We start from the raw sequence: 27,953 nt of genomic DNA, 5'->3' as shown, positions 1-27,953 counted from the left end.
TATTATTGCTGCCTATTGCCGACTACTGCACTAGAGGATTCACTGAAAATAGTCCCCAACAAATGCACGATATCCTCCTGTTTGTTAGATAAAAACTACAGTGAGCAGCTGTTTGATTAAATGAGCATTTTTAAAGATTTATGTCTTCATAAATCCCCCATTATGCCCATTTTGTCCCGCCCCCCCGACTTATGAACCCAAGTCAACAACATAAAATACAGTAGAGCTATTTTCACCAATGCACTAGGCTTCATTATTCAGCTGTTTTCACAGCTAGTAGCAGCCGTGACTAGCAGCTTGATGTGTAAAATCTGTTACAAGGTCATAAATTAAAAACAATGAAGGGTGCAGAATTTACCAGATGAACCCTGTAGAGGATGCTGATCCCAAGAGTCATGAAGGGTTTGGAGAAATCGATCACCTTCTCTCTCTCTGAGGTGATCGTGAAGCCGGCCACTGCCAGGTCCGCTTTCTACAGAGAGACAGAGGGGGAAGAGACAGGAGGTCATTTTAGCAACAGCAAAGGTTTTTACTGTTATGGCAGAAAATTCTTCCTCTTACATTTAATCTTTGACTATTATTGTTATGTCTTATGATATATATTGTTTCCAGGGCTTGACATTAACTTTTTTGCTCACTAGCCAACTTTTCCAAAGTTACTAGCTACACAGTATTTTTAGTAGCCACAGTTTTGTTGATGGGAAATTAAAGATTGTGTGTAAAGCTCCTTTTTTTGTGAAAACATGTAGTCTAATAAGATAAACACATTAAGAGCAGCTTCTTATTGTATATAATAAAAGTGCTGCATGGATGTGAAATATTAATTGAAAAGAAAACTAAACAGAAACACAGTCTAAATCCTTTTTATTTATAACAGCACTTAGGCTAAAAAGAAAGAAACCAACAAAGAGCAACAATTAAGGCAATAGGATTAAATTTTATGTAGGCATATATCATTTTTGTGCACTTTTGGGTTGTTTGTTTTGCATCTGCATTGCATCTGACTGGATCTATGTTTATCACCATGAAACTCTGCTAGCTCTGAGTAACTGGAGATACAAAACCAGTATACAGGTTTATTTTCCCGATTATTCCCATACAAACGCATCTCCTGCTTACATACATGGCATGCCAACTTTTATTAAAACATAGAATCAACTCTGGAAAGGTCGTTGTGATATGACGATATGTGACAGCATCTCTCTAATCATAAAGATCTCTGTAATTTTACAGCATTTAAGGGCACTTTCCTCCTGCCTTTTCTCTTTCTCTTCTTCTCCTGTGCATTTCTTCTCCACACTGCTCGGCCTCGCACACTCTCGCACTGACTGAACGCTGTGTTGATGTGTGTGTGCATGTGACCAGTCGCGTGTGATGACAGAGATCATACCATCAGGTTAAAAACAGGCGGGAGGCTGACGGTCTACAGGTCTGAGGGACTGTGGCTGCCCTGTATTTGGCGGGTGTTAATGTCAAGCCCTGATTGTTTCTATCCTTAACTTTTCCTTCCTCTATACTCCTTATGTTGGTCTGTCCACATTTAACTGGGGTTTAGGTCAGAGCTGTGAGATTGTTTTGGTGTTTTCCTTACTTACTGTTCCCAACAGAAACACAGAAACCGTGACCGTGTAAATGATTATGCTACTTTGCTCGAGGCCTGAAGCTGCCCTAGACGGCAGCTGATTTTCTGTTATAGTACTTCTCTGTCGTTCTCTTTTTATTAATAAATTCTTCATGGACAACTGTTGGTTGTTAATTATTTGCTTAATCCCTCACCAGCAATATACAATTTCCACGACATTTACATTTCAGCCACCGATGTTACTTTTACAGAGCTGAGAGATCTGAAAACATCTTTTATTTTAAACTCTTAAGGAACGCTAATCACGAGGAATTTACTAAATAACCATTACTAATGTTAGTATTTGCCAACTTTTGCACATACTTGTCAGCATTGTGTTATAGTATTATTGTATCTTTTTATATTTTTTGTAAACTTTTGATCTCCTTACTTTTCATATATTTATATTACTATATTTATGTTATGTGTGCTGTAAGCACCAAATCATACCAAGGCAAATTCCTCGTATGTGAAAATGTACCTGGCAATAAACCTGATTCTGATTTGTTTCAACAAAAGCCTTTTCAACATGTAATTAATTGTCCTTAATGCCTGTAAGTGTGCTAGACTCAATGAAGTGCAGTGAGATGATGTTGAACAGAGCAGAACGGCAGTTTATACAGACAAATTTCTGTCACATCATCATTATTTGTGTCAGTTCAAATAAATGCCGCAGCTGCAGTTAGCTTCACTCTCTCCATTTACATCAACAGATCGAACGGTATTCCAGCAAATTAATACAAATCGAGGGATGCTATCATGAAACCAAAGAATATAAAATACAGATTTCTTGGTGGTTTATAGAGCAGATATGTAGCTTAGCAGACACAAGAAAAGGCTAATTAATTTCTGTTGGACTTTAAATGAAACCGGGTTGAATTGACAGCCGAAAGAGGACGAGGAAGGGAAGTGCTGTGATGAAGGAAGGAGGAGGTAGTTGGAGAGGGTGAGGAGGAAGAAGACAGAGGAAAAGGAGTAAACAAGAGCAAACAAGAGAGGGAATTAGATCATGGAAGAGAGAGACTTTCAGGTTGACTGGCGGAGCGTGAGAAAAACAAGACGAGCCGGAAACGAGGGAGAGGTGGTAAAAAAAAAAAAAGAATCAACCTCGAGAAAACAGGAGAAGAGAGAAATGCTGGAGGAGGTCAGAGAGGAAAGAGAAACAAAACAAAGAAAGGACAGAAGAAGAAAGGAGGGGTCAGGTGGAGTTAGTCGTCCATATGTACAGGTTGAGAAAACAAAAGCAGACACAGTAACTGAAGGAACAAGAAGGACGTCTATTTAAAATGAGGAGTCTAATATTCAGTCTAAGCTGATAAAAGACCAAATATGTTTTTATATTCACAAACAAACAAAGTAAATAAAGTGAATAAAAATGTAACTGAAACTGCACAGAGACCAGAGAGGGAGAGGGATTTCATTTCTTATTCTGTTCCCAACTGCTTAATGGCTCCTAATTTATTCTGTAATGAGCTGAACAACCTCCAGTGAATTACATTCATGTTCAACTATTTTGCATTAACAGAAAACATTTTGGGAGAAACACAATGCCCGAAGGAACTTTATGTTTTTTCCCTGCAACAAATCCCAACATTTCCTCCCAGCTCAGCGTCCAGTGGCGGTCTGGCCATCTGGAGCATTGGGACTATTCCCAATGGCTGGCCAACCTCCGGGCCGGTGGGCCTCCTTCCTTAGCCTATACTATACTAATTATAGAAGCGGCTAAATGTGTTAATACAACATGTTATCAGAATCTATCAGTGGAATGCAAGTGTGGTAGAAAAACTGAATGTCTACATTTCGCTGTCCTGTGGGGATTTTGTGCAAATCTCTTCAGTGATTTACTGTGGTGTAATTTTATCTTGCTAAAAGAAGAACTTTCATTTGATTGTAATTGTTTTTGTCTTGTCATTCGACACGTGTAAATGTTTTAGACATTTACGTGTGTTAATTAGCTAATTTTCTTCAATGTGTATACAGCCATTGGTTGCCAATAGCAGCCAATACATATGGTAAAACCAATCAATCCTTTCTTTGCCCATCTCTTAATAGACAATACATTGAAACTCATCAACACCGGCTCCCCATGAGGATGTGTCTTCAGCCGTCTTCTGTTCGCTCTCCTCACATATGACTGCTCTGCAAAATACCTGAGCAACCACATGGTGAAGTTTGCAGATGACACGGCTGTGGTTGGACTGATATCTACCAATGACGAGTCAGCGTACAGGCAGGAGGTGGATGAACTCGTGGTCTGGTGCAGAGCAAACAATCTCTGCATCAGTGTGGGAAAGACTAAGGCGATGGTTGTGGACTTTAGGAGGAGAGGTCATACCCCACCTCCTCCCCTCTTCATTGATGGAGTAACTATGGAGATGATTTCCACCTTTAAATATCTGGGCCTGTACATCTCCAGTGACCTCACATGGGCCACCAACACAGCCAGCATTATTAAGAAGGCCCACCGACGCCTGTACTTTTTGAGGAGGCTGAAGCGGGCCGGCCTCAACCCTGCTTTCCCGACCTGTTTTTACCGGTGTGTCGTGGAGACAACACCGACATCCTCCATCACTGTCTGGTATGGAATCTGCTCTGCGGCTGACAGGAAGGCGCTGCCACGAGTAAATAACAACAAATAACAGCCTCCCTTCCCTAGAGGACATCTACGTCAGCAGGTGCAGAAGCAGGGCATCAGGTATCATGAAGGACTCCACCCACCCGGCGAACAAACTGTTTACCGCCCTCCCCTCTGGCAGAAGGCAGCCTAAAATCAAGAACACCGAGGCTAACGTGCACCTTTTCCCCCAGAGGCTGGGAGGTTTATGAACTCTGTGGCTTAGAGCTCCTCCAGCCCGCTGCTCTCACATTGCTGCTCCTGCACTTTAATGATGCCGCATGGTTTTAACTATGGTTTGTTATGCTTAAGATTATCTAAATGTTTTTATATAGGACCTATCTTAATTTGTTATTTCTTCTGTACGCTGCTGGACCCGGCAAACAAATTTCATTCCTTCATGTTTTACATCTTTGAATGACAATAAAGAACTGAACTGAATAAATTTGGGGCCAAACAGATGCCTCCCTGATGGTACTGCATGATGAATAAATATCTGCCTGGAATTCTCAGCATTGAGGAGACCATTAATTCTGACCAAAACTCCACCTCCGTTTGCAGAAATGCAGCCCCCCACCATGCTTCACTGCTGCCTGCAGACACTCATTCTTGTACCGCTCTCCAGCCCTTCGGCGAACAAACTGCCTTCTGCTGCAGCCAGATATTTCACATTTGGTCAGTCCAGAGCACCTGCTGCCATTTTTCTGCCACCCTCCTCCTCTGTTTTCATCCACAGTTGAGTAGTTTGGCCTTGTTTCCATGTCGGATGCTTTTTGGCCCCAAGTCTTCCATGAAGGCCACTTCTGACCAGACTTCTCTGGACAGTAGACCAGGGTCCCAGTGTTTTTGCAGTTCTGAGCTGATGGCTTTGCTGGACATCTTCTGATTGTGAAGGGAAGTAAGCGTGATGTGTCTTTCTTCTGCTGCAGTAAGTGTCCTTGGCCGACCGCTGCGTCTTCTGTCCTCAGCGTTGCCAGTTTCTTTGTGCTCCTTCAAAAGAGCTTGGACAGCACATCTGGAAACACCCCCTCGACTAAATATTGATTTGATCTAGATTTATCTTCTCACTCAGTATTTTGGTAGTTGATAAATATAATCAGTTAACATGTCTATTTTTGAAAGCACTCATTAAAATCACATTAAAAGCAAGTATTTCCATTTATATCTGTGGCTTAGACTACATTCACTACATGGTTCAACACACACACACTCTCTGGCCAATCAGAAAGAAGTATTCACCCAGACTTTGAACTAAAGCTACTGAGCATTAAGAATGGATACCTGATTAGACTTTCATTTAAAGAAAATCTGGCCGCAACCTTGATTTGAGGTGATTTAAAAATCAACATAATTTCCTAATAATTCTTACTTTTTCATGGTTCTGCTGAGGTCTCTGTCTTTCAGCCCGACAACCTGTTCTTCTCATCCAGGCGTGTGGCAATTTTTCTGTCAATTCTGTCAATTTATTTTTGTCTCTGGCTCAGGAAGATAACATTGTAGATGGATCCCAGCAAAAAATCTCTGATTGGTCAGTTGTTTTTCCAACAGAGGAAACAGAACGAGCACAAACACCGGATGAATTTGAATCACTGCACAAATCAGAGATGTGTGATTCGGAACCAGGCTCGCGGTCTGTGTGATTTCTTTATAAACATCTTAGTAATCCTCTCCTTGATTTGGCCGGCGTGCGTTGGTCTCCTGCAGTGTTTCCCTGCGCTCCACAATCTCAAAGCCGCGCCTCCTTCTGGACCATCACAAAATGGAACACTTACTATTTTTTTCCATGCGTTTTCAAGGTTAATAGTCTCTGCAGCAGCATATGTGCAGATGATGATTACTGTCTGCTCTGACTGATCCTCTGGCACGCTGAACTGATCAGGAGACGGCCTCATCTCCGATTAAACAGCCAACTCTTATTACAAAGTTGAACTCCTGATTTTTCAGCCACAGGAACCGCAATTAAAGGCAGCACCTTTGTTCCAAATGCTTGAACCTTCTTAGCAGAGATTCTGAGGCTTTTAATGAAATATTGATTTTTATTGTACAGAAGTCATTGTTGAGGGCGCAGTTGTTACTGAATGCATTACAAGTTAACAATGAGTTGTTATTCAGCGGACAGCATGGCATTAAACCTGCCAGATAGGAGCTTTTGTTCCTGTTGGGGCTCAGTGGGTAAATCATGGAGCTCATACTGGTCCCATTTCAAGCTAGGGCACACTTGAAAATGCTACTGGTGCTGAGAGGGACTTTTTATAATCGTTTCCCTCAAATGATCACGACTTGGACAGATTGCAGGTTAGGATAGGATTTACACATCCACTATTTCTTTTACAGGTGTGTGAGGACCTTGATCCCTGGGTGCTGCTCAAGCATTCAGGATTTTATTGAATCAGTGTTTTTTTAGAACTTGTACTCTGCAGATCTGTAGGCACTGAAGCATTATTTTTGACGTATTTATGCAATAACATCTCCAATGCAAGAGCAGGAAACAATGAATGTGGTGATAAAATGTCTGCATGAGAAAATGAGTTCAAAGTAGACTGTTAAAGTTTGTTATTGCAGTCCACAAATGTCCTCATTATTTTGTGTTTCATTAAGATACTATAAAATCAATTTGGAAATGGAGCCGACAGCAGTCATTTATATTCACCAAGAGTAGTTTTATGTTACAATATGCCAATCTAGTTCATTATTGCATACTTTGACAACAACATTAGGTGTAATACTACATGATGGGGATTTCACGAGGTATCACTGGGATAAAGTAGAAGGCCGGAAGCCATATTCTATATATCACGTCTGTCGTGCTAGGGCTGATCCCATTCGATGGGCAGACCCGGATCTCACTGCTGAAGCTTTGCAGAGACATTATGAAACCAGGATAATTAATGCGCATGTGTGGGAGTAGTGTGTGTGTGTGTGTGTGTGTGTGTGGCAGAAGTGGAAGAGAGTTCGGATCATTTACCACAATTGATGAACCACACAAAGAATCGTTTTTAAAAAGTTACTTGGAATTAACCATGCACGAAAAACTCTGCAGAAGACAGGTGAACGGCAGGCGGGCGGAGCAGAGAGAATTACCTGTAAATGTGAATGTATGTTACAGTGAATAATGAACAGACACTGCAGCTTCTCGAGATTAAAGTGGAGTTACTTAGTGTCTCTAAATTGTCCTCAGGTGTGAGTGTGACTGGTTGTTCGTCTATGTGTGTCCCTGCGATGGACTGGCGACCTGTCCAGGGTGTACCCCTGTTGACGATGGATGGATGAATGAAAACATCCATGACTATCAGAAGTGACCATGTATCAGAATAGTTGTCATTTCTTAGCCCACTAAGAAAATGAATATGAATTAAATGACAACAACTAAGATAAACATTCAGATTTTGTACCGGTGATAAATTTTGTTCATGTTGCAGAGCTTCTTTCTTCAGCAGATTTCTCATTATTATCCAATTCTCACAACACTGGGACTTTACTTTGTTGTGTTTTTAATGAAAAGTTTAATGGAAATCATAATGGTATCTCAATTTCCCCTGCTAGCGTGGCTGGTGTCGCTCCGCCGCTGAATGCATACAGAAAATCTCTACGTTCTGCCACGTTTCTGCCAATTTAAACTGAGAAAACATCAAAGTGCATTTGTTTTTCCAGCAACGTGTTTTTCCAGTTTCACACTTGAATGTGGATTTAACCTTGCTGGGTAAACATGGCAGAGTGAAATTAAAGTAGAAAGATAATCTCATTAAGTTCAGAGTGGATCCGTAGTGGAGCGTTTATCTGGACTCCAGACACCTCTCTGCTCCTTAATTAACACTTAATTGATTAACGAGTAGACACTTGTTAAACGAATTTCATCCACTTTCATCAGACTCTTGGGCCTCATCAAAAGTCTCTCTCTCTCTCTCTCTCTCTCTCTCTCTCTGTGTGTTTGAATATGTTTGAAAGTGTGTGGTTGTTTTATGAGCTTCCACCTCTGAAATTTCAGATGAGAAAAAACAGTGAGGGGCGAGACAAGGTTAACACTAAATGGAAAGCGAGAGAGAGAGAGTGTGTTTGTGTGGGAGCAAGAGGGTAGATCGAGGTAAAGAAGCAACAGAGAGAGAGAGAAAGAGAGAGATGAAGAGCATTTGTAATTTTTAACATATTTGCATAAAACACATAAAGAGTCCCTGGTTACATATAAAAGTGTGGGAATACCTGCTGGCCTGTGTGTGTGTGTGTGTGTGTGTGCGCTCATGCTGAGGAATCCCGCAGTGTAATTGAAACAGCTCTGTATAATTAGTAAGAAAAAAGACAGTTGATTAGCCTCTTAATGGCCTGCTTGTGTTCCAATTTCCTCTTTCTGACACACACACACTAAAAAACACACAGAAACACACACACAATCATCAGCCACCATCACCATTATCATTGCCATTATGTGTAGCGAACACCTAGTGTGTGTGTGTGTGTGTGTGTGTGTGTGTGTGTGTGTGTGTGTGTGTGTTATTCGCAGTATTAGACAGGAGCCAGTGTGACAAACAGCAGTGCAGTTTTTATATTATGTGGACTAGATTTACACACATGTATTTGTGAGGATCTGCACTGACTACAATACATTTATAATTTTGGAGATCACAAGTCTAGTGCACAATGTGTTTTTTTTTTTTTTTTATAGTTTTGCTATTTTGCTTATTCATTTAAAATATATTTTTGGGTGTTTCAAAAAAAACCCACCATTGGTATCAACTACAATTTCAAGTGGCCCCTTTTTGCAAAAACCAAAGGTACCATTAGAATTAGCGTTAACTATATTATAGTTTTAGACAGTTTTATACGCTTTCAACGGTAACAACATAAACAAACAGTACTGCGCATGTGCATTACTCTGGCCCAAACTTCCAGCAGACTTCCGCAAGCGATCCATAACAAGTAATTAACTTTAGCTGCCAGTCGAAGAAAAGAAACGTTACTTAGCCAAACTGAAATGTGATAAGGTCACACTAGCAGACCTGTTGAACAAACATTTGAGACAAGAATGTTTTTCTACCGAGCTGTCTGATTTACCGCAGTGTTTCCCACAGAACGACAGCGTAAAGGCCCGTTTATACTCCTGCGTAGGGTCTACGTGCGTACCTACGCCGTAGGCTATGCACGTAGCCATATCCTCAGCAATGGAAGAAATGATTCTTCTGGTCCAGTTCGTGTTCACACTGACTTTGTGCAAATGAACGACGAGGTGTAAACAAGAAAGAGGCATGTTGTACCCTAATATTATTATTATGAACTTAATATCCTGCCAAAACATACAACACAGCTGGTTTAAACTGCAATTAGGGCATTGGATTTTTTCAACTAAATAGCGCACCTGCTGTAGCTTCTCTGTGTTTTATAACTAACTATGGACATTAAAAATTCCTTATTTAACCTGATGTCAGAAGAAAGGAGATCAGGTGAGATGAGGTAAGGGGGACGAATTAGTCACAACATTATAGGAATATTATTTAGACACTAGAAGACTGCCTGGTTTAAACTTCAGATATCTTAGTGTCTGTCAGAAGACACAGAAAAGACTTCAACAGATTAACTGAATTTCAGTCAATCATCAAGTTCAAAGATTTAGAAAAGATTTAGCATACTGAAGCTGCATATTGGGTCTGGCCAAAGCGAACACACACACACACGAACACTCTCCGGTGATTGTGTTTGCTTTAACACCGGTTCTGCGTCAGTTCTTAAGGCAACAGGTGGCTGTGGGCGGGGTGAGGGGTGCGAGAAGCAGGCTCCGAGCCGCTGACAGTTAACTGCAACACAAGAGTCAGCCAATTATAAAAGTGGTGGAGCGTTAGAAAGCTGCTCGGCCCTGAGCAGCAGAGACACAGAGATGCTGAGGAGGTATTAAGTGGCTCCGCTGAAGCCCAATTTCCCCCGTTAGTTGTTTTCTCAGGGAAAGTGGCTCATTTTAAGTCAAGTTGAGTCCAATTAAAGCTGTGCAGAGAATTGCCCGCAACAAAGCTGTGAGAGAAAGTAAAGACGATAAGGAGAAGTGTGTGTATGCAGCTGCCCTTGCAACGCGTTTTTGTGAGGACCAATTTGAGTTTTAAACCTACAAAAGTCAAAAGTGAGGACAAATTGTGAGAGGGTTTTAAGAAAGTCAGACACTATTTTGGCAAGAGAGGACATTTTCTGAAAGTGAGGACATTCATGAAAAGTCACTACATTTTTTTAAAAAGGGAGTCAAGCCTGGGAAATGAGGACACTTTGGAGAGTCAGCACCCTTTTGGAAAGTTTGAAACCGGCTATATGTTTTATAAATTAATTAATCTATCAAGCACCAGAACACAAGGTGATGTCTTTAACAAACAAGAAGTTTAATGGAAAATCAGTTTTACTGCTGACCCTGTCCCAAACCGTATATCCATATTTAGAGGTCCGTCCTTTCAGGCAGCAGCCAGCGATTTCAGTTCATTTAGTACAGTGAACAATTATAATGTTACGATGTTTGCATTCAATTTTAAAATATAAGGTGTCTGTCAGTTGGTGGATTCAAGGAATTTCTGCGTCTGTTTTTTCCCGCCGCTACTCACCCTGTTGATCAGCTCTCCCACCATGCCGGTCCAGCTGCCGTTGGGCTCTGGGGCCCCGTACAGCGCGTCGTCCACCAGCTTGATCTTGAAGGAGAACTTCAAGATGTCGGCCAGCTCCCGCAGCATGTCCACACAGAAACCCTCGTACTGGTCGTTACCCTGGAAGTTCTGGTAGTTGGACTTACGCATCACGTATGGGTTTTCCTGTCAGATGAGATATGACATCATCAAGCAGCCGATTCAAACGAGTCGTATTTTGCGCTACATTATCCACATGACTCATTTTTATTTTTTTACCAGTATTGTGGTGACGATTAGCGTCTTGTTAGCCAGCGTCTCTGACGCGTTGAGGTCCAGGGAAGTAGAGTTCATGGCCAATGTGTTGTTGGAGTACCAGGTACCAATCTGTCCGTCCAAGAAGAAGAGGAGGACAAATAGGTGTTAGGAGGAAGAGGTAAGATGAAAGGAAGAATAAAGTTTGAAAAGGCATGTGTTTTTTTAAAAGATGACAACAACTATAGTCCAAATGTGGCCTTCTGTTACCAACAATTGAAAGACAACAACTGAGTGTCCTAATCAGCCCATAAACTATTTAACGGTGCATTCAGGCAAGTTTAATCTCAGAAAATATTGCATAACCACGTTGGATTTTCCAGGTGTATGTGTTCGGGTGGCTATGGGTCACAGGTACGTCGATGACATCGAGTGGACCAATAAAAAAAACCCTGACAGCATCACTTGTTTGTTGAAGTGTCTGAAATGACCTTCTTCTGCAAAGGAGACATTCTCATAGCGCTGCACAACCTCATCAGGCCTGGTCACACCAGCCTTTAAAACTGTAAAATTGATTAACTTGAAAATTTGCACTGTGGAACAATAGCTAATTGTCTAGACACTGCTGACCTCTGGGGGAACAGAAAAGGGTATTAACCAGTCCACAACAGACATATGGTTTACAGACGGTTCTGACCACAGACTGTATACAAGAAGTGGACGTGGTCATCGAGACGTCACCCGCTGGTTTGTGAACTGCCATTTTGAAGCCTCGAGTTAGGCCGAGTTTTTAGCATCGTTTGGCACTACTTCATATTTATATAAAAACCGGACAAAACTGGACGTTACTTGGAGAAAAGAAAGCGAAGAGGTTGAACTACCTGGTGAGTTCAGAAAACACGTGTACCGAACTATATTCCAGCTATCGTTGTACTTTACTGGGACCATGTTAGCATAGCATAGCCCTGATCGATCCGAACTCCATTCAGAAAACAAACATTTTAGAAGTTGTTGTCCTGCTGTCTTGCTGACAGACCTGACAAAGCATGAATTCATATGTTTCACAAATCTGCATCATGTTGTACTTATTTCGGCATCAGTTTGACCCGTTTATTGCTATTAAATCACAGCAAAATGTTTACTTTACAGCTGTAGTAATGCCGAGTTCCAGCGATTAAACCCCCGCAAGGAAAGCGTTGAGTGGATTAAATTCGCGTTTGGTCTGAATGCCGCATGGCCGGAAGCTTCCCGCTTGGTCCTGACACAGGAGTAGATGGTGCAAATACTCACGCACGGTGTAAATTCATGATGATCATCCCACATTGGCTTAAAAGTTGAGTTTCAAAGAAGCACTCTTCACCTCGGAAATAGCAGTAATCTTGCCCAGATTAAGGATGAATTATAAGGTTGAAGATCATGTGATATGATGGAAAGTACCAGAACAGCTACTAAATTAACCTTTAGTTTGTGAGATTAGTTTGTGGTACCAGACAAGCTTAGAAAGGTTGAAATTTGAACATCTAAATTATGATGACAACTGGGCAAACTCCATCTGCTGGTGAAGAACATGTCATCTGATCAAAAGCTCTAGTAAAACAACTAAATGAACCTTGTGCCCAAAATTTGGGAGTATAGGAGTTGACCAGGAACATCCGAAGACACAGTTATTTCTGGGCTTTGCGAGACTTGAGGCAGGAAAAGTTGATGTTGAAACCTAACCTGGTACTAAAGGCATCAGGTTGTTCAGAGACTGCATTTGGACACAGCCAGAGTGTGTCTGCATTGTCTCATTTAAATCCTCAATGGTCATAAATCTTGCTGCATCCAAAGAAAGATGGGGATGGGCCACGAAGAAAACCGGATGGAAATGAAGAAATAAAAGTGCTCACTTAAAGATAAGAAAGATGGGAGAAAAGAAAGCAAGGACAAAGGGCAGCAGACAAACAGATAAAAATCATTAAAGTGGGTTATTAGAGGCAGAGAGACAGACCACAGAGGAAGCTGAATAATCCTATCTTCAGAATCAATGGTAAAATCAATGAGGGAGTATCAGACTCCTCCCGGCGCATTCAGCGGGTTAAATAAGGTCATAGATAAGTACTTTAGCACGTAAACGACCATCTGCAGACCTAACACCAACCCCGTCACATCCCCTGACCTCATGACCTACCTGATCTCTTGTTTGTGTGAGCATTCACTGTGCTGTCTCCCAGGGACAGGCCGATAAAGGGCAGGGGCCACTACTTCCCGACTTCCATCGTGATGTGAAAACTCATCTAGGTTTCAGGTGTCTTCCCATCCTCTCCTCCCTTAAATCATGTCCACCCTTTCATGTCTGTCTTATGGGCTTTTTTGTTTCCTTGTTTACCTCCCACAAACTTTCCTCTCTTATTTCTCTGATTGATTATCTGAGCATAAAAATGTTTTCATTATGTTCTAGTTTATGCATGTTGTTCTTAAACAACCTTCCACTACAGGCAGTGTTGGGGGTACTGTACTCAGATTACTTTTGTCTGTAACGCATTACTGTTGATAACTTCAGTAATCACATTACAGTTAATAATAACAAAATCATTGCGTTACTTGCGAACTGGTTCTTGAACTATCTGCATAATGTCACTTTATGTGCGTGTTTGCGGAACACTTTTCTAAATTCTTCCCTCTTACTGTTTTTCTTTTGAAGTCTCAGCATCATCTGATATTTTGATGAGGGCCAGTGTCTTATTTGTTTTTATAGATATTATTTTCAACAAATTAATATTTGCACTAGATGGTTGGAAGGACAACCTATTTTGAGTTATGTTGTATTGTAAAGAAATTCAATATTTAAAAAAATAAATGTTTCCAGTGAAATGTCCAATTACAGTTCTTTGTTGCATTGTAGTGCTGTACTGTAGCCTTGTTCTTCTCTTGAAAAATGTTGCGCTGATGTTCTTTGTTGTCAGCTTTGTAGTATTAAAGAGAATAAAAGACAGATCCTGTGTATGTCCTCATTATAATAAATATTTGCGTTGATCTGAGCAGATATGAGGTGTGCCTTTATATGGTTATTTTGCATCACAGGTGATGTTGCACAGTAATCCAAAAGTAATGTAACTATATTATATCTAAAATAAATGTAATCCATACAAAAACCGAGGAGTTAATATAACAAGTTTTGGTTTTTATAGGGGGTTATGTGCAGGACAATTTCAGTCTTTTGTCTGCAGGATGGACTGATTAACAAGCAAGATACAAGGTGCTGATTAGTGAGCTTTAGAGGTGCTGGTAGGTAGATTTGGTTACCTTTAGACCCCATTTCCACTCTAAGTTTCAGTCTTAACATCTAGTCTTAACTCTCCCCCAGATGGTGCATAAGCATATTTCCCAAAATGTCAAACTATTCATTTGAGACTCGGTTCCTGGCAGTGGTAGAAATAATTACCAGGGACAAGTCAGGTTTGTTCATATTTCATTATTCAGTTAATTATGCATTTACTCTTCTCTATAGACTACTTATGTTTTTATATTGGGATTTTAATATCTGATCTATTTAATCTTAATTTAATGTTCTAATTTGAACCTTCATCTAAAAAGGTTCAAACAATTGTAACGGTACTTTTTACAACTAAGAAGAATTTGTGCAAATCCTGTGCATATTACTTTTAAAGTAGATTGTTGTAGAGGCGGGCAATGTCAGTATCCTCTTTTAAGTCTTTCCTTAAACTAATGTTTTACTCACTGTAGACATGGTGGCCTGAGGGTGGTGCAGGAACTTCCAGTTTAGTAACAGACAAACAGAACAGAAAACATAAGCTCCTTACCAGAGAAAATAAAGAGAATTTGCACTGGACTTAATTTGTTGAAATTAGTGGTTTAAGTCAGCGTATAAATCAAGTGAGAATCCTCACCACTGCATTAATTTTTACGGCGCGCCCTGGCCTGTGACCCCATTTGACTGTGGTGACCTCACATGATTTCTGACCTTTAAATCTTCACCTGAGGTCATAAAGCATTGACTTTATTGACGGATTAATGATAGAGATGCTTACTGCGACTGGCAGTGGCTGCAGACCTGAACATTCAGGAACAAAACGGTATTGATCCTTCTGTCCATTTACAGGAAGTTGTTTCTACCTCGTAAAAATGTACCAACCTGCTACTTTAACAGATTAAAAAACACTTACGAATGAAATACACAGTTTTGGGAAATTCCTGCAGCTAAATGCTAACATAACCTCTGGCCTGTCTGCCTGCCACTGGACCCCATTTGACCTCTGACCTCTTTATGGCCCCCAGGGTGTTTCTCCAGGATCTTCAGTGTGTAATTGGTCCTCTGACCTTTGCTGTTGAACTCAATGTGACCCGTCAGACCATCGTACTCCACCTGATGAGACAAACAGAGAGACCAACAAAGGATGTTAGCTGACAGGCTGCAACCAGTAAGACAGGTTACCCAAAAGCAGTAAGCTACAATAGCTAATCCAAGGAGCTAATTTCTGTTTTTGTGTCAGATTGTGAGATAACCAGAAGGATTTATATGAAATGCCCCGACAAAGTATGTTGTTTCTCCACAACTAAGTTGGTGAATGCCAAGTTAGCTAGTCCCAGACTCAGAATTGACACAATTAAGAGAATAAAGGCCCTGTAGTCACACCAGAAAGTAGCACAGCGAGATTAATCTGTGAATTGACACAATATAAGTGATTCAAGAAGATTGGTTTTCTGCAGCTAGCGAGCTAACCACTAACATGCTAGCCAGCTTGGAAGATGCTATTATAACGCTTTTATCCAAAGCGACTTACAATTGCTATATATAATATATGTGAGAGGTTGCACGCCTCTGGACAATGGTGGATGTGTCACTGTGGGGAGTTGAACCCGGGTCTCTCACACCAAAGGCATGTGTCTTGCATCAAAAAAAGGCCAACGACATCTACAGCATCTACGCTGTTGCCAGTTGCGCAGCAAAAAGTTGGATTGGTGTGAACAGAGTGGTACGTTTGAGCTGTATACATTAGTAAAACATCACTTTAATAAGGAAGTATACTATCGACTCCCTTTTGTTTTGCTGTCATGCTACCCAAAAACAAGTAGAGCAGAGGAAGCTTTTTCTTTTTAGGCCACCGCCGTCATCATAATTAGGAGGGCTGTGCTGCGTCACACTGGCTTATTCCATCACTCAGAACTCCAGTAGGAATGCGTTGTCCTGTGGTCTATGCTGAGGACTTTAACACACAGACAGCCTGTTTAGAGTTCGACCCACTTACTCCACCAGCATCACAAGAACAGCTGACCGAAATGTTGACTGTTTAGGCCTACATCGTTGGCTGAAAGTCCATCCTTCTGTCACCCGACAACTGATCTCCAAACAACGTTTTGTCAAGAAAACTACTTGAAAACTGACACTGGAACCACGCGGGAAACACAAGTTGTTAATTGCTTTAAATGTGAACATTATAAAGGCAAAGAATATGGGTGAAAGAATTGATAAGCACATGTGGGCAGTAGGGATTGCCTGTGCTACAAAGAGGGTTAGAGGCGCAGTGGATAAGACACATGCCTTTGGTGTGAGAGACCTGGGTTCGAATCCACTGTGAGACACCATTGTGTCCTTGAGCAAGACACTTAACCCCTACTTGCTCCAGATGTATTCAGTATACAATTGTAAGTCGCTTTCGATAAAAGCGTCAGCTAAATGAATAAATGTAAAATGCTTTGTTGTGATTGGCAAGCGCCAGTTGGCGCTGATTGGCCCCCGATCACAGCTTGACTTGCAAATCAGGCTTAAAATAGTGTAGTGGTGGAAATCTGTGGGCACCTCATGATTTGATTCCAATTCAGAGGGCTGCGACGCGATTATAAAATCACTATCGGTAAAATCTTAATGCATAATTTTTTTCTATACATGATCTCTGGATAATTACTAAGCATTTAATTTGCGCATTAAAATCCATCTCCTAATTTACTTCATTCACCTCAGCTCCACGGTCACCACCTTCATTTCTTTAACAACCAGTTGTCAGACTCCTCTGAAAACTGAAATGTTATTACCAGGATGCACAGTAAGTGTACAGGACAGAGCTATACACCAGTTTAGTCTAAGCTTGTACCTGATGTTCTCATATCTGCTGTACAGAGGAGATGTTAGCTAGCTCTAACCGCCTTCACTTTTCCAGCAGTTTGGGAACTTTTATTAACGGACACACTGTGACCTACACTGCACGTTTACTACCAGATTTTTAATACCAGATTTCTCCCAGCATTTGATTTGCATTTAGCAACATTTTTTTAAGACTTTAAGACTTCTTTTTTTCTCTTACAGTCGGCAGGTAAGCTACATGATGAATCGTTGACACTTTATTGTTCCCTGCTCTACTTCACAATAACTACTGATGCGTATCAATGAGGTGACGATGTTTTCGTCTGCAGCAGGCTTGCAATTTCAGAAATTTCTCTTGTGAGCTTAGAACAGTAGCATAAATTCTACAGCCTAAAGTACAATTTTAGGATTAACAAATTATCCTGGGAATAACTACATAGCTCATTGACGTCATAGCGGAAATGCAGCACTGAGTGACCATCATTAATGACGCTCTCCCTCTGCCCTCGAAGGGTCGATCTCACAACGTTCACTTGAGTTTTCCATAGAAATAGGTGACACTTGCTATGAAGGTGGGGATTAGTCAGGAGGGGAACCATGGGCGTGTCAAAAGACTGAATAACAACTCCCTTTTGTTAGGTAATATGAAGTGTTTTTAGAGCATTACTTTAAACGTCATTTCTTCCTCGGAATTTTGTCCTTGAAAAACTTAAAATTCTGCATTAACTTTTCAAATAGTAATTATCAGGAAAGGTTAAGCACACATTTAGTTTAAAAACCGGCAATTTGCTCTTTAAGAATCAAAACATGCTGACACAAAATGTTTGTAGCAGCTGAACCAGAAGTGTTGAACTGGCTGCAGTTTAATTTGACACAAAAAGGAAGAGACGATTATTGATTCAGAATGGAAACGTTGACGAGGAGAAAAAGATGAAAAGAAAAAAATAAGTTTGGTAGTAAATGAAGAAGCAGAGCAGGCAGACAGACAGCTCATCAGATGAGTGACTGAGCTGCTGGTGTGTTTGCGTGGGTGGGTGTGTGTGTTTGCAGAAATGTGCAAATGAGTGTGAGACGTGTGCAGCAAGTGTGCATTTCGTGCCTGAGTTTATGTGAAATTGTGTGCACGTACAGTATGAATGAATGTGTGCGTATCTGCATGACTCAAGATGAATTACATCCCAAAAATGAGAGTGCGAGACAGAGGGAGACGCAGAGAGAGAGAGGGAGAGAAAGAGTTGGAGAAAGAGGGAGAGAGGTCTCTGGTTGCTGCCAAAAACAGTGTGGAGATGATGAAGTGATGCACTGAGAGCAACAAAAACAATATGGAGGAGGGGGGTAGCATCCTCAGCGGATGGATGGAACAAGAAGAGGCAGACAGACAGAAACAGGGGAAGAGGAGGACGAGAATAAATGTCATGAACATGGAAATGAAACAGGAAAGAAATAGGCAGAATGATCTCCAGCAACACCGAAGATCTCCAAACTAAACTACAACATATCTTGTGTGCTATTTCCTTCCAAACTGACTAGACATCCCCATTTTCCAGTTTTGGTGGCCTGTCTCCGTCTGGAGCTGTCCCTTACACAATATCACATTGTGTCGCAAAGGTTTGTCTTCTTTGTAATACGTTAACTGTTCTTTTAACAGAATAATCACAATTGTGGCCAAACAAGTGTTTGCATTTCATAGTATAACCAGGTGTGACCTTTATGTGATTATAGGCAATAATAGAAGCTGCTGTTGCTGCTGATGGAAAATGTCTTTGGTGGGCGTGTGTCTAATATCCTTGTTTACATTTAGAAAACGGAATGTAGCCTATAATTAACATGACTTTCTGCTGAGTTATATATAAAATAAAGACATGATCTCTTTTGCAATGATCCTTATTACTCTACATTATTTAACTTGCTGTGTACCAACCAATCCAGTCCTTGTTTACCTCTTAACATACCTTTAAATGGCCCAAACAAGACATAAAATGCAGTATTCCACTTGCCAGAAAGTGATTGAAGCCTCTAATTATTGGCTGAAACCTTATTTCTTCCCTGAAATGACTTGATTATATTCATGAGGGTTAAATTTGACAGATTTTAACTCACCTAGTACTTTTTTACCTCTTAAAATACCTTTAAATGGCCAAAACAACACATAAAATGCCGTATTCAACTTGCCAGAAAGTGACTGCAGCCTCTACTTATTGACTGAAAGCTAGTTTCTGCTTCAAAATGACTTTCAGAAAATGTTTTATTTTTGAAAGATTATGAAACTATTTTTCAATGACATACTGACCACCAAACCAAAAATGTCCTCGGTTTTCATTTCAGAAATCTGGTCAATTTATGTTAGGAATTTTAATAAGTGACAACTGCTATAGTTTTTCTGGTGAGGACAGTCTCTATAACACTAATACTACACTGTCAGGGGATTATTTGTACCACTACAACATTAGGAATTCAAGCAAGAGTTGAAGATTTTGCCTGAGGGGTAATGCAGTTGCTGAGCTGTGTATTTTTTCTCTTTTGATGGAGCTAGGCTAGCACATTCTCCCTGCTTCCAGTCTTTTATCTAGGCTGAAACATCCTCGACCTTTCTCCGTACAGGAAACACTAGGCATGAAACTGTTTCTGTGGAGTTGGACGAGAAGACCATGTAAGTATTATGACAACTGGATACCAAACTCCAAGATGGCACCCATTTATTCCAGTGAAAGCTGCCTACCCGGCGCATACTGTATGCCTCGCTTTTACTGGTTTTCTCACACATAAAACCAGCTTCTCGTGGCTCTGAGGAAGTTTAAAAGATATTACACCTTTGTGGTTTCCCAGCATGTGTGTGCTTACCATGCGTAGGTAGTTCATGAGGCTGGTCCCATGCTGCCAGATGAGCGGGGAGGTGCAGCTCAGTGGCTTCACTCCGATCTCCTGACTACGATTCAGCTCACGCACAGCGCTCACCACCACATATATGGCATCAAACATCAGGGCGGATGATAACTGGAACACAAAATTTAAAGAAAACAATGAACAAAATTGAATTTTAGGAAACTTGCCTGTGAAAAGCCAACTGGCTTCTTACGCCTCCTAAAGTTGCTGTGACAAACCAAACAGCCCCCACTAGCTTCTTGTGCGATTCAACAAATCAATTTACTTCAACAGAAAATGAGACTTTGTGGTTTTGCAAACTGTTAGCTTACAACTACTAAGCATAGCAGTTAGCGTTTTCCCTCGTGCTTTTGCTAAGCCAAAGGAAATGTGCCGCAAAAACAAAACTAGGAGCTAAAAGAGGCTAAAAAGCTCTGCAGAGCTGCAGAGTGGGTGCTTATTCTCTGTCATCTGATTTTATATTGTTCATACAAACAATGAATCTTACACAAACAATAGAAACATGTGGTTGTGTGTATGTTCATGCTCAGACAAGGGCGTCAGAATGATAGCAGAAAAACTGAAAGGCTCCTGCTATCAGTGGCGTTCAGTGTGCGGCTCGTACAGCTCGGCGATCCTATCAGAGTCCAACGTTCTGGTCTGTTTGGTCAGTTGTCACTCAAACTGACACTCTGAGGGAATCAGACAAATTGTATGGAGGCAGAGCTGCACAGTCTGTCGACGGCTGATAAAGAAGATGGATGTTTGACTGAGTGTGATTGAAGTTCTCGCCGAGTCGATAGTTTCAGGGCTGGATGACGATAATTAATTACAGTTTGAAGAGAGAAAGATAGAAGAGGGAAGATAGAGACAGAAAGAGTGAAAAATAATTGGCAGCTCTCACCAATCTGTCTGTTTGGTCCTGCAGCTGTTTCCTCTTGTACACATATGCAGCAACTTTAAGTAAACGTTCCTTATAGCCTGAAATATCAGGCTGATCATCAGGAGATCATGACTTAACTATGTATCATTTTTGGTACTCACATTTAGTATTTAAGCTCTTTACCTGCTTAATGTTAAAGATCTGTGCCCACACTATGAGATCTGTGTTGTCATGTGGAACAATTTTGGACATGGTGTTGCCTCATTGTTCTGGGTGTGTGATGATTGGTTTTAGGTCTCGGGGGCATAATTACTGGATTTTCTCTGGAATAAGGAGACAAATTTATGTTGTAATAGAATCAGATCAGTATCAACTGAAAGTGTGATAATGTTAATGTCTAATTTACCAGCTGAAAAAAAGCTAGTGTAGGTAACGGAGAAAAAAAATGCCCTCCCATCAGACCTCCTCCAAATCCACTTCTCCAAGACATGCATTTGATTTGTTGATTGCTTGCTACCTTTAGTGTGCGTCCTCTACCTGATGTTATTGTTTATCTGGTTACTATCTGTCAGCTGGTGTTTAGTGGTGTTTTGCTATTTTCCTGTTCCTTTCTCATGTATTAGTTTCTGTACCATCATGCTTGGGTTCTGTCTGTTTGCCAGGTGTCAATTTATGTTCTCTGCAAGTTTCATTAATCTGATTTTGATCATTCTGCATGCCTGTCTCTCTGTTCCCCCCTGCTGTCTCTCTGCCTCGTTAGTCCTGATCCCGGTCACCAGTGTTGCTCCCGCCCTGCTTGTTAGTCCCTGGTGTTAAATGTTTGCTGCGTGTCTTCAGTCCTTGTCCGGTCATTGTAGCTTGTAATGCTCTGTCCTGTGATTTCCTCTGTCTGCCCGTTTTCCCCCGCCAGTTCTTGGATTACCAGTTGGATCATTTGTTCGTTGGGATTGCTTAATTTACTTTGATTACCCTGGACTCTCTGTAAGTGTGCTCGCCCTGTGTTTAATTAAATCTTTGAACTTCACTTGCTGAATCCGTGTCCTGCATTTGGGTCCACCAACATTTGCAACCAGATCGCGTGACACTTCAAGTTCGGGAAAGGTGGCGGTCTTGGTTATATATTGAAAAGGTCAATGCCTTGACTTGACGCACGAGACCGAACGTGTTTACTTTTTTACCAAAACCACCAACAATCCAACCTTACAGGTGCAATGTGTAAGAATTTAAATCTTTAAAATACTCAAAAGTTAACCAACATTATCAACAGAATGTGAGGTAACACTTCTTATGTCATGTCAAAGACGTCTATGTAATGTTTTGCAGAGATACCTACTGACCTTAGCATAACCTGCCAGCCCCGGCCCGTCCTGTGTGTTTTATTTTTTTTTTTTAATACCATTTCTACCTCCAGGTCTATAGCTCATTTCTCCCCTTGTAGTTAGAGCTGGGAGATGTGTGCGGGTTTGCTACGTTACACAAGTTCTCTTTAGCTTTTTCTTTTAGTCTAATAAATAAACTCTCAAAATGTCAAGAGAGGAAATATTCAGAAAAATACACCTTCTGAATTCTCTTTCACTGAACTAACTGCTTTGTTAACTCAACGTAAAACAAACTTCATTCAGACTCTACAGAAACTCAATCAAACTCACCAAAACTGTCTTGGCTAGTCTTTCCAGTGTCCCGACAATCACCAACTCTGGATTGGTTGAAATGAATCCTTAATTCACCGAGTTGGATATGAAAATATTCTGCTCTACACGCTGTCGCTGCCCCTCTGATGCAGTTAGTTTTTTTTAGTATTAAACTGACATGTGGAGAGTAGCCTCAATTCTTTCACACTGCACCTTTTAACCAAGTGTTATTACTCTAAACCCAACAACAGGTCAGATGCAGGATGTGAACCCGGTCTCTGCTTTCAGATCCCCTCCTTATGGCTCCTGTGCATTACAACAACACAGCAGTTCGTGGGCTGGGAACAACGCTGCAAGTAAACGCAGACGTGAATTACCTTCCCTCCACAACATATCAGATGCAGTTGCTAGGAGACAGTGATGCCCATTCATGTGCTTTTAATTGTTTTTGGATGAGCGTTGTAAGGAATAGACTGCCAGCAGTCTTTTCAGACTGATACTCTTCATCTGATCATCACGTAATGACCATAATCATAACAATAATAAAGTTCATTCCAATCAAAACAACCCCATTTATGGCCCTTTTCAAACCCCCTCAAGCACTCAGAGCAAATAAATATGAGTAAAATACCCCCAGGAGATGTTCTCTGCAGTGATGATGGAGTCTTTAGTTACTGAGACAAACACTATTGCCATTACTATTATCTTCATCAAAGCAGTGTGCTCAGCTCTGAAGAGATTGATTTGTCCTGATGGGCCCTTTCATTATGGAGGAGGAGAAAGATTTTGGGAGAAGGATCGATGGAGGAGTAATGAAAGAAATGAGGCATTACTACAACTGCACAACATGCACTGTAATGCAAGATACACCATAACTACTCAATAAAAATGAGGCAACAGATTACAAGCAATATTATTAATTAAATTTGACAATGTTTGGTATTGAGTAAATATTAATTAAGTGAGACTCTTAATAGTTTGAATAGAAAACGGTATATAATTATATATTGAGTTGATTTGAAAAAGAAACTCACCTATGTGTAAATAGTACTAATAAAAAATAATTTAATTCTATATATCAATGATATATAATTGCTTAATCATCTACATTAATTTGAATTTAACCAATGCCGACGGAAGTGCGGCAAGTGCCATCTGAAATATAACATTTAGATTTATTCATTTAGCTGACACTTTAATCCAGAGCGACTTCCAATTGCTATACATGTCAGGTCGCACACCTCTGGAGCAACTAGGGGTTAAGTGTCTTGCTCAGGGACACAATGGTGGATGGGTCACAGTGGGGGATTGAACCTGGGTCTCTCACACCAAAGGCATGTGTCTTATCCACTGCACCATCACCACCATAAGGTGATCTTCCAGTTATAACCCCCAATATTTCTCTTTATGGAAACGTGTTTAACCTTAACATTAAACCCAATGTACTTATTTACGCAATTTCATAAAAACATACAGGATATATCAACAAGCAAAGGACGTAGGAACCATGATAGCGGAAACGCTAACCCGCATCCTTCAAACTAATCGTTTGGCTTTCAATACATATGAATTCTTCCAAAATGTATAATGCTGTGTTCATTTCATAGAGCAAAAAAATCACACTACTACATTAATATATAGCCTTGCCAACAGAAGCCAACTTTGTGTTGCTGCCGAGTTACTTTTTCTGTGATAGCTCATTTTATATTGTAATATACCACTACATACGTTGTTCTTACTAGCCCAATGATAACAGAAGTTTTCTTACCTTAGTCAACCAGTTAAATTTTGCAAGATTCAAATGTCTTGTGGGTGATAGCCTGCTGCATTTAAAAAACTTAAAAAAACTTTGACAGGAAGTGCTTTTAAATTAAAATTTGCCTGATTACATTAATTTGAATTCACTCAATGTTCTCTCTATTTGGGATTAGATAAATGTTTTATTTAACTACAATGGGTGGATTTTTATTCCAAAAAATCTTTATTTGAAATTTAATTAAATATTTTCCTCAAAAACACAATCAGTTTGAATATATTTTACCTAATACATTAATTCAAATCTGAGCAAGAACTTGATTGTAATTTTGAAATATTTAACTGTTGAGGTCACACCTTTATTTCCTCTTAAGATAAAATATAGCGCTCATCTTGTATTATTCAGCTCATTATGTGGAAATCCCATTTAAGTTTTTTGCATTATTTTAAGACTAGTGATCAAATTTTTTTATTTCATTATCTCTGCTTGTCATTAATTTTGCTTTCCAACAACTTAAAACATCTTGAATTTTTTTTTATTGACCATTCATAACAAAAAAAGATTTGGTTGAAAACTCTCTGCTGAAAAAATATTTCTCCCCCAATAATAACCATACACAAACAACTTAAAGAGGTGATATTCTGCTTTTTGGCTTGATCCCTCTCCTTTATTGAGTTTATACCTTTTTTGTGCATGTAACAGGTTTGCAAAGTGAAAAAGCCCAAAGAGAGTTCCCATCTCCCACAGAAAACTCTGCTCTGAACTGAAAACAGCTGGTTTGTAGTCCAGCCACTTCCATTTCATCCCTGTGACGACACAGGGATGAAATTCTAGTGCAGGCAGGTTTGTCTTTCTGCTTTCTTTTTGCCTCTCCCTGTGGACCAGTGTGTAAAGGTCTCTCACCGCTGGCCCTGGGTATGGGCTTACATCGCAGCCTTCCCTCCAGGACATGTTGAGGCTCCGGATGAACTCCAGGTAGAAAGGGTGACTGCTGTTCAGCATGGAGAAGCCCACAATGTTGGACTGATCGTCCACCACATCGTCCAGCCGGAGCAGAGGAAAGTCCTGGAGTCCGACAGACAGAAAGAGAGCGAGACAGAGCAAAGAAAATAAGTTCAGTCTTTTTTCTGTCTTATATCATATATGTTAACAATATGTGGAGAAAAGTAAGAGTGGTGAGATGCTGAATCAACAACCATTTAAGATCACAGCGGGGAGAAACTCCCGGACTTGTGAAGGATGAAAGAAAAGCAGGATGAGGAGGATAGAAACAAACGGAGGGCTTGATTGGGGGTTTCTTTTGCAGGCTGCACAACGTCGAGTTTAATTTTTAAATCCAAAGCAAGCTAACAGAGAGAAAAAAAAGGGTTTTAAAAAAAGACGGACATCAAACGCCGGGGAATTTCAAAGAACTTCAAATAGTCCATGAAGGCGAGCCGGTGTCACGCTGAGCTCTGCTGCTGAAACAAACCAGAATCAAACTGCTGCTCGGCCCTCAGAGGGTTTGTGTTTGCTCTGAAACAGATGCTGACACTGAAACATTTAGCTTCAGCTGTGAAGTGGATGCAGGCAGGGTCGCTACCACCTTCAGATACTGATACTGACCCAACACTTCACCTGCTGCTTTCCCCTCGTATCTGTTCACCAGCTGAAGTTGCGCTTGTTAATTTTACATCACTGCAATGAAATGAGCTCCATGTACCTCACTCATAAATCTGCTTTTACTTTCTATTTGCAATTTAGAGGCTCCAATTAATGATCGGTGTGCTTGTCGATCAACTTTTGGATGAAATGCTGTATTATATAGTTTATTTGTGTATCTATTCATTTTCTTTACTGTTTCACTGCTTTACTATACTTTTGAGCACATTTTTAGCCGTTTTAGCCTCACTCCACTGGCTTCCTGTCCATGTTAGAGATTTAAAATGCATCGGCACCTTTTTATTTATTAGAACTTTTACTTGTTCACACTTCTGTCAAAGCACCGAGTTCATCCAATCAGATGCTCCTCGGGGTTAAAAAATAAAGGTGGCTGAGCCTTTTCAGTGGCTGCTCCTAATCTTTGGAATATTTTACCTGTTCAAATAAGAACTGCTCAGACTGCTGACATCTTCAAGCTAAACACTCACCTACTCATTGGCCTTCAAATCGAGTTGAGTTTTGACATTTTTGACTGCTTCTACTGTCTTTGTCGTGTATATTTCTCTGGACCAAAGTGTTGGTCTCTAGCGGGGTTAAAATATTCTGGCACAGAAACTCTCTGGTCTGCAGAAATTGTTTCTGTCGAGGTGTGAGGTGGTGGAGTCACTGAGCTTTAGTCAAACATCCAGAGCATATTCAGAGCCCTTTCTGTCCAGCTGTTAACCTGTGTGTAAGGTTAATTTCTGTTTCCCTGAATCTCGTCGACACTTATTTACTTAACCATGTCCCAACCTGTCGGGAAGCTGCTGCTGCTGTTGTTGCTGTTGTTGCCGGTGTGGTTGCCAGTTGCCAAATCAATTTCAGCTACAGCCAAATACGCTGTCAGACTGTAGGCCTGCCAGCTGTGACAAAGAGCTGTTGGCTGGAGGAGTCCCAGCGACCAGGCCAGCACTGCTGAGGGAGGAAACACTGCGACAGTATCCCAGAAGGACGCCAGTGATGCTGTGACTGCAGCACAGTTTGGACAGGACGTTCATTTAGACAGAAGCAGGTTTTCAGTAGCCGATGAGGGCGGTACAAGGTCAGTTCAGTGCTCTCTGAAGAAAGGATGTGACAGTGTCTCTGTCTCAGATTTGTGGGAGTTTCAAAGAGTAATAAGTAAGATTTAGATTCTTTCCTACCCTATTCAGGAGAACATGACCGTCATATATCTGCAGGGGTTTGATTAGGTTATTGATCAGTACCTGTGACTCACTGATTACTTCACCCACAGAGAGCGAGTTCTGGCCTCCTGGCTCATAGTATTCTATTCATGACTCAGTAAAGTTTTATACACTTTGTACACACTGCTGGAAACTAACAAAGTACACTTGCTTAAGGACTGTAAGTAAAACTACAATTTTGAGGTACTACACTTCATACTCCTGCTCCACCACATTTCACAGGGAAATACTGCACTTGTAAATTTAATTTTACAGCTTTAGTTACAAGTTACAGATTAACAACAAAAATTTAACAGAAAAATAAATTTTGTATTTTCCCAAATAAAGCTGTTGACTTAGATCCACTATAACCAACACGTTCTCACTCCCAACTAGTCACTAAAGCCCCTTTTCCACTGCACGGTACCAGCTCGACTCACATCACCTCCATCGAGGTACAAGCGAGCTGAGGGATACTAAAATGTGACGTGAAAACACAGCAGACTGCTGATTGGTCAGAGAGAATATTCACTATTCTATCATCATTGCTGCACCAGACAGAGGCCAGCAACAGAAAGTTTGATATTTTACAATTTTCACACGTTATTTCATCACTAAATCCACTTGAGAAATCAGCTGTGTAGATTTTGAATTGACAGTTTGATGGTGGAACAAAAATGTGCTTGAATATTTTCGGAGTTGAGGAGCTCCGTGAGTGGCTGCGGGGGAATAATGCTGTGACCCGCGGGAGGAGCGTGTGAGGCCGGCCAGCCGCCCGCTCACAGAGCCCTCTGCTCCCGCCGTCACACAGACCGCTGCAGC

At 40.8% G+C, this 27,953-nt stretch overlaps 1 protein-coding gene across 1 annotated transcript in view; it reads right to left on the bottom strand.

Moving 5' to 3' along the window:
* Positions 1-27,953, bottom strand: part of LOC119908149 (glutamate receptor ionotropic, kainate 5-like) — a 99,109-nt gene that overhangs the window by 33,359 nt on the left and 37,797 nt on the right. Inside the window, exons 7-12 of the mRNA XM_038725904.1 lie at positions 25,192-25,353; positions 19,998-20,150; positions 15,336-15,440; positions 11,099-11,206; positions 10,802-11,005; positions 359-472 (exon numbers count right to left, since the gene is read on the bottom strand). Of these exons, the coding sequence (XP_038581832.1) occupies positions 359-472; positions 10,802-11,005; positions 11,099-11,206; positions 15,336-15,440; positions 19,998-20,150; positions 25,192-25,353 (846 nt within the window). The remainder of the gene's footprint in view (positions 1-358; positions 473-10,801; positions 11,006-11,098; positions 11,207-15,335; positions 15,441-19,997; positions 20,151-25,191; positions 25,354-27,953) is intronic.

This window comes from Micropterus salmoides, unplaced genomic scaffold (genome assembly GCF_014851395.1).
Source record: "Micropterus salmoides isolate LMB-PRFRI ecotype aquatic unplaced genomic scaffold, ASM1485139v1 Ms_hic_scaffold_17, whole genome shotgun sequence".
Lineage (NCBI taxonomy): Eukaryota > Metazoa > Chordata > Actinopteri > Centrarchiformes > Centrarchidae > Micropterus > Micropterus salmoides.
The sequence above is the reverse complement of the archived record's forward strand: the minus strand, read 5'-3'. Positions and strand labels throughout refer to the sequence as shown.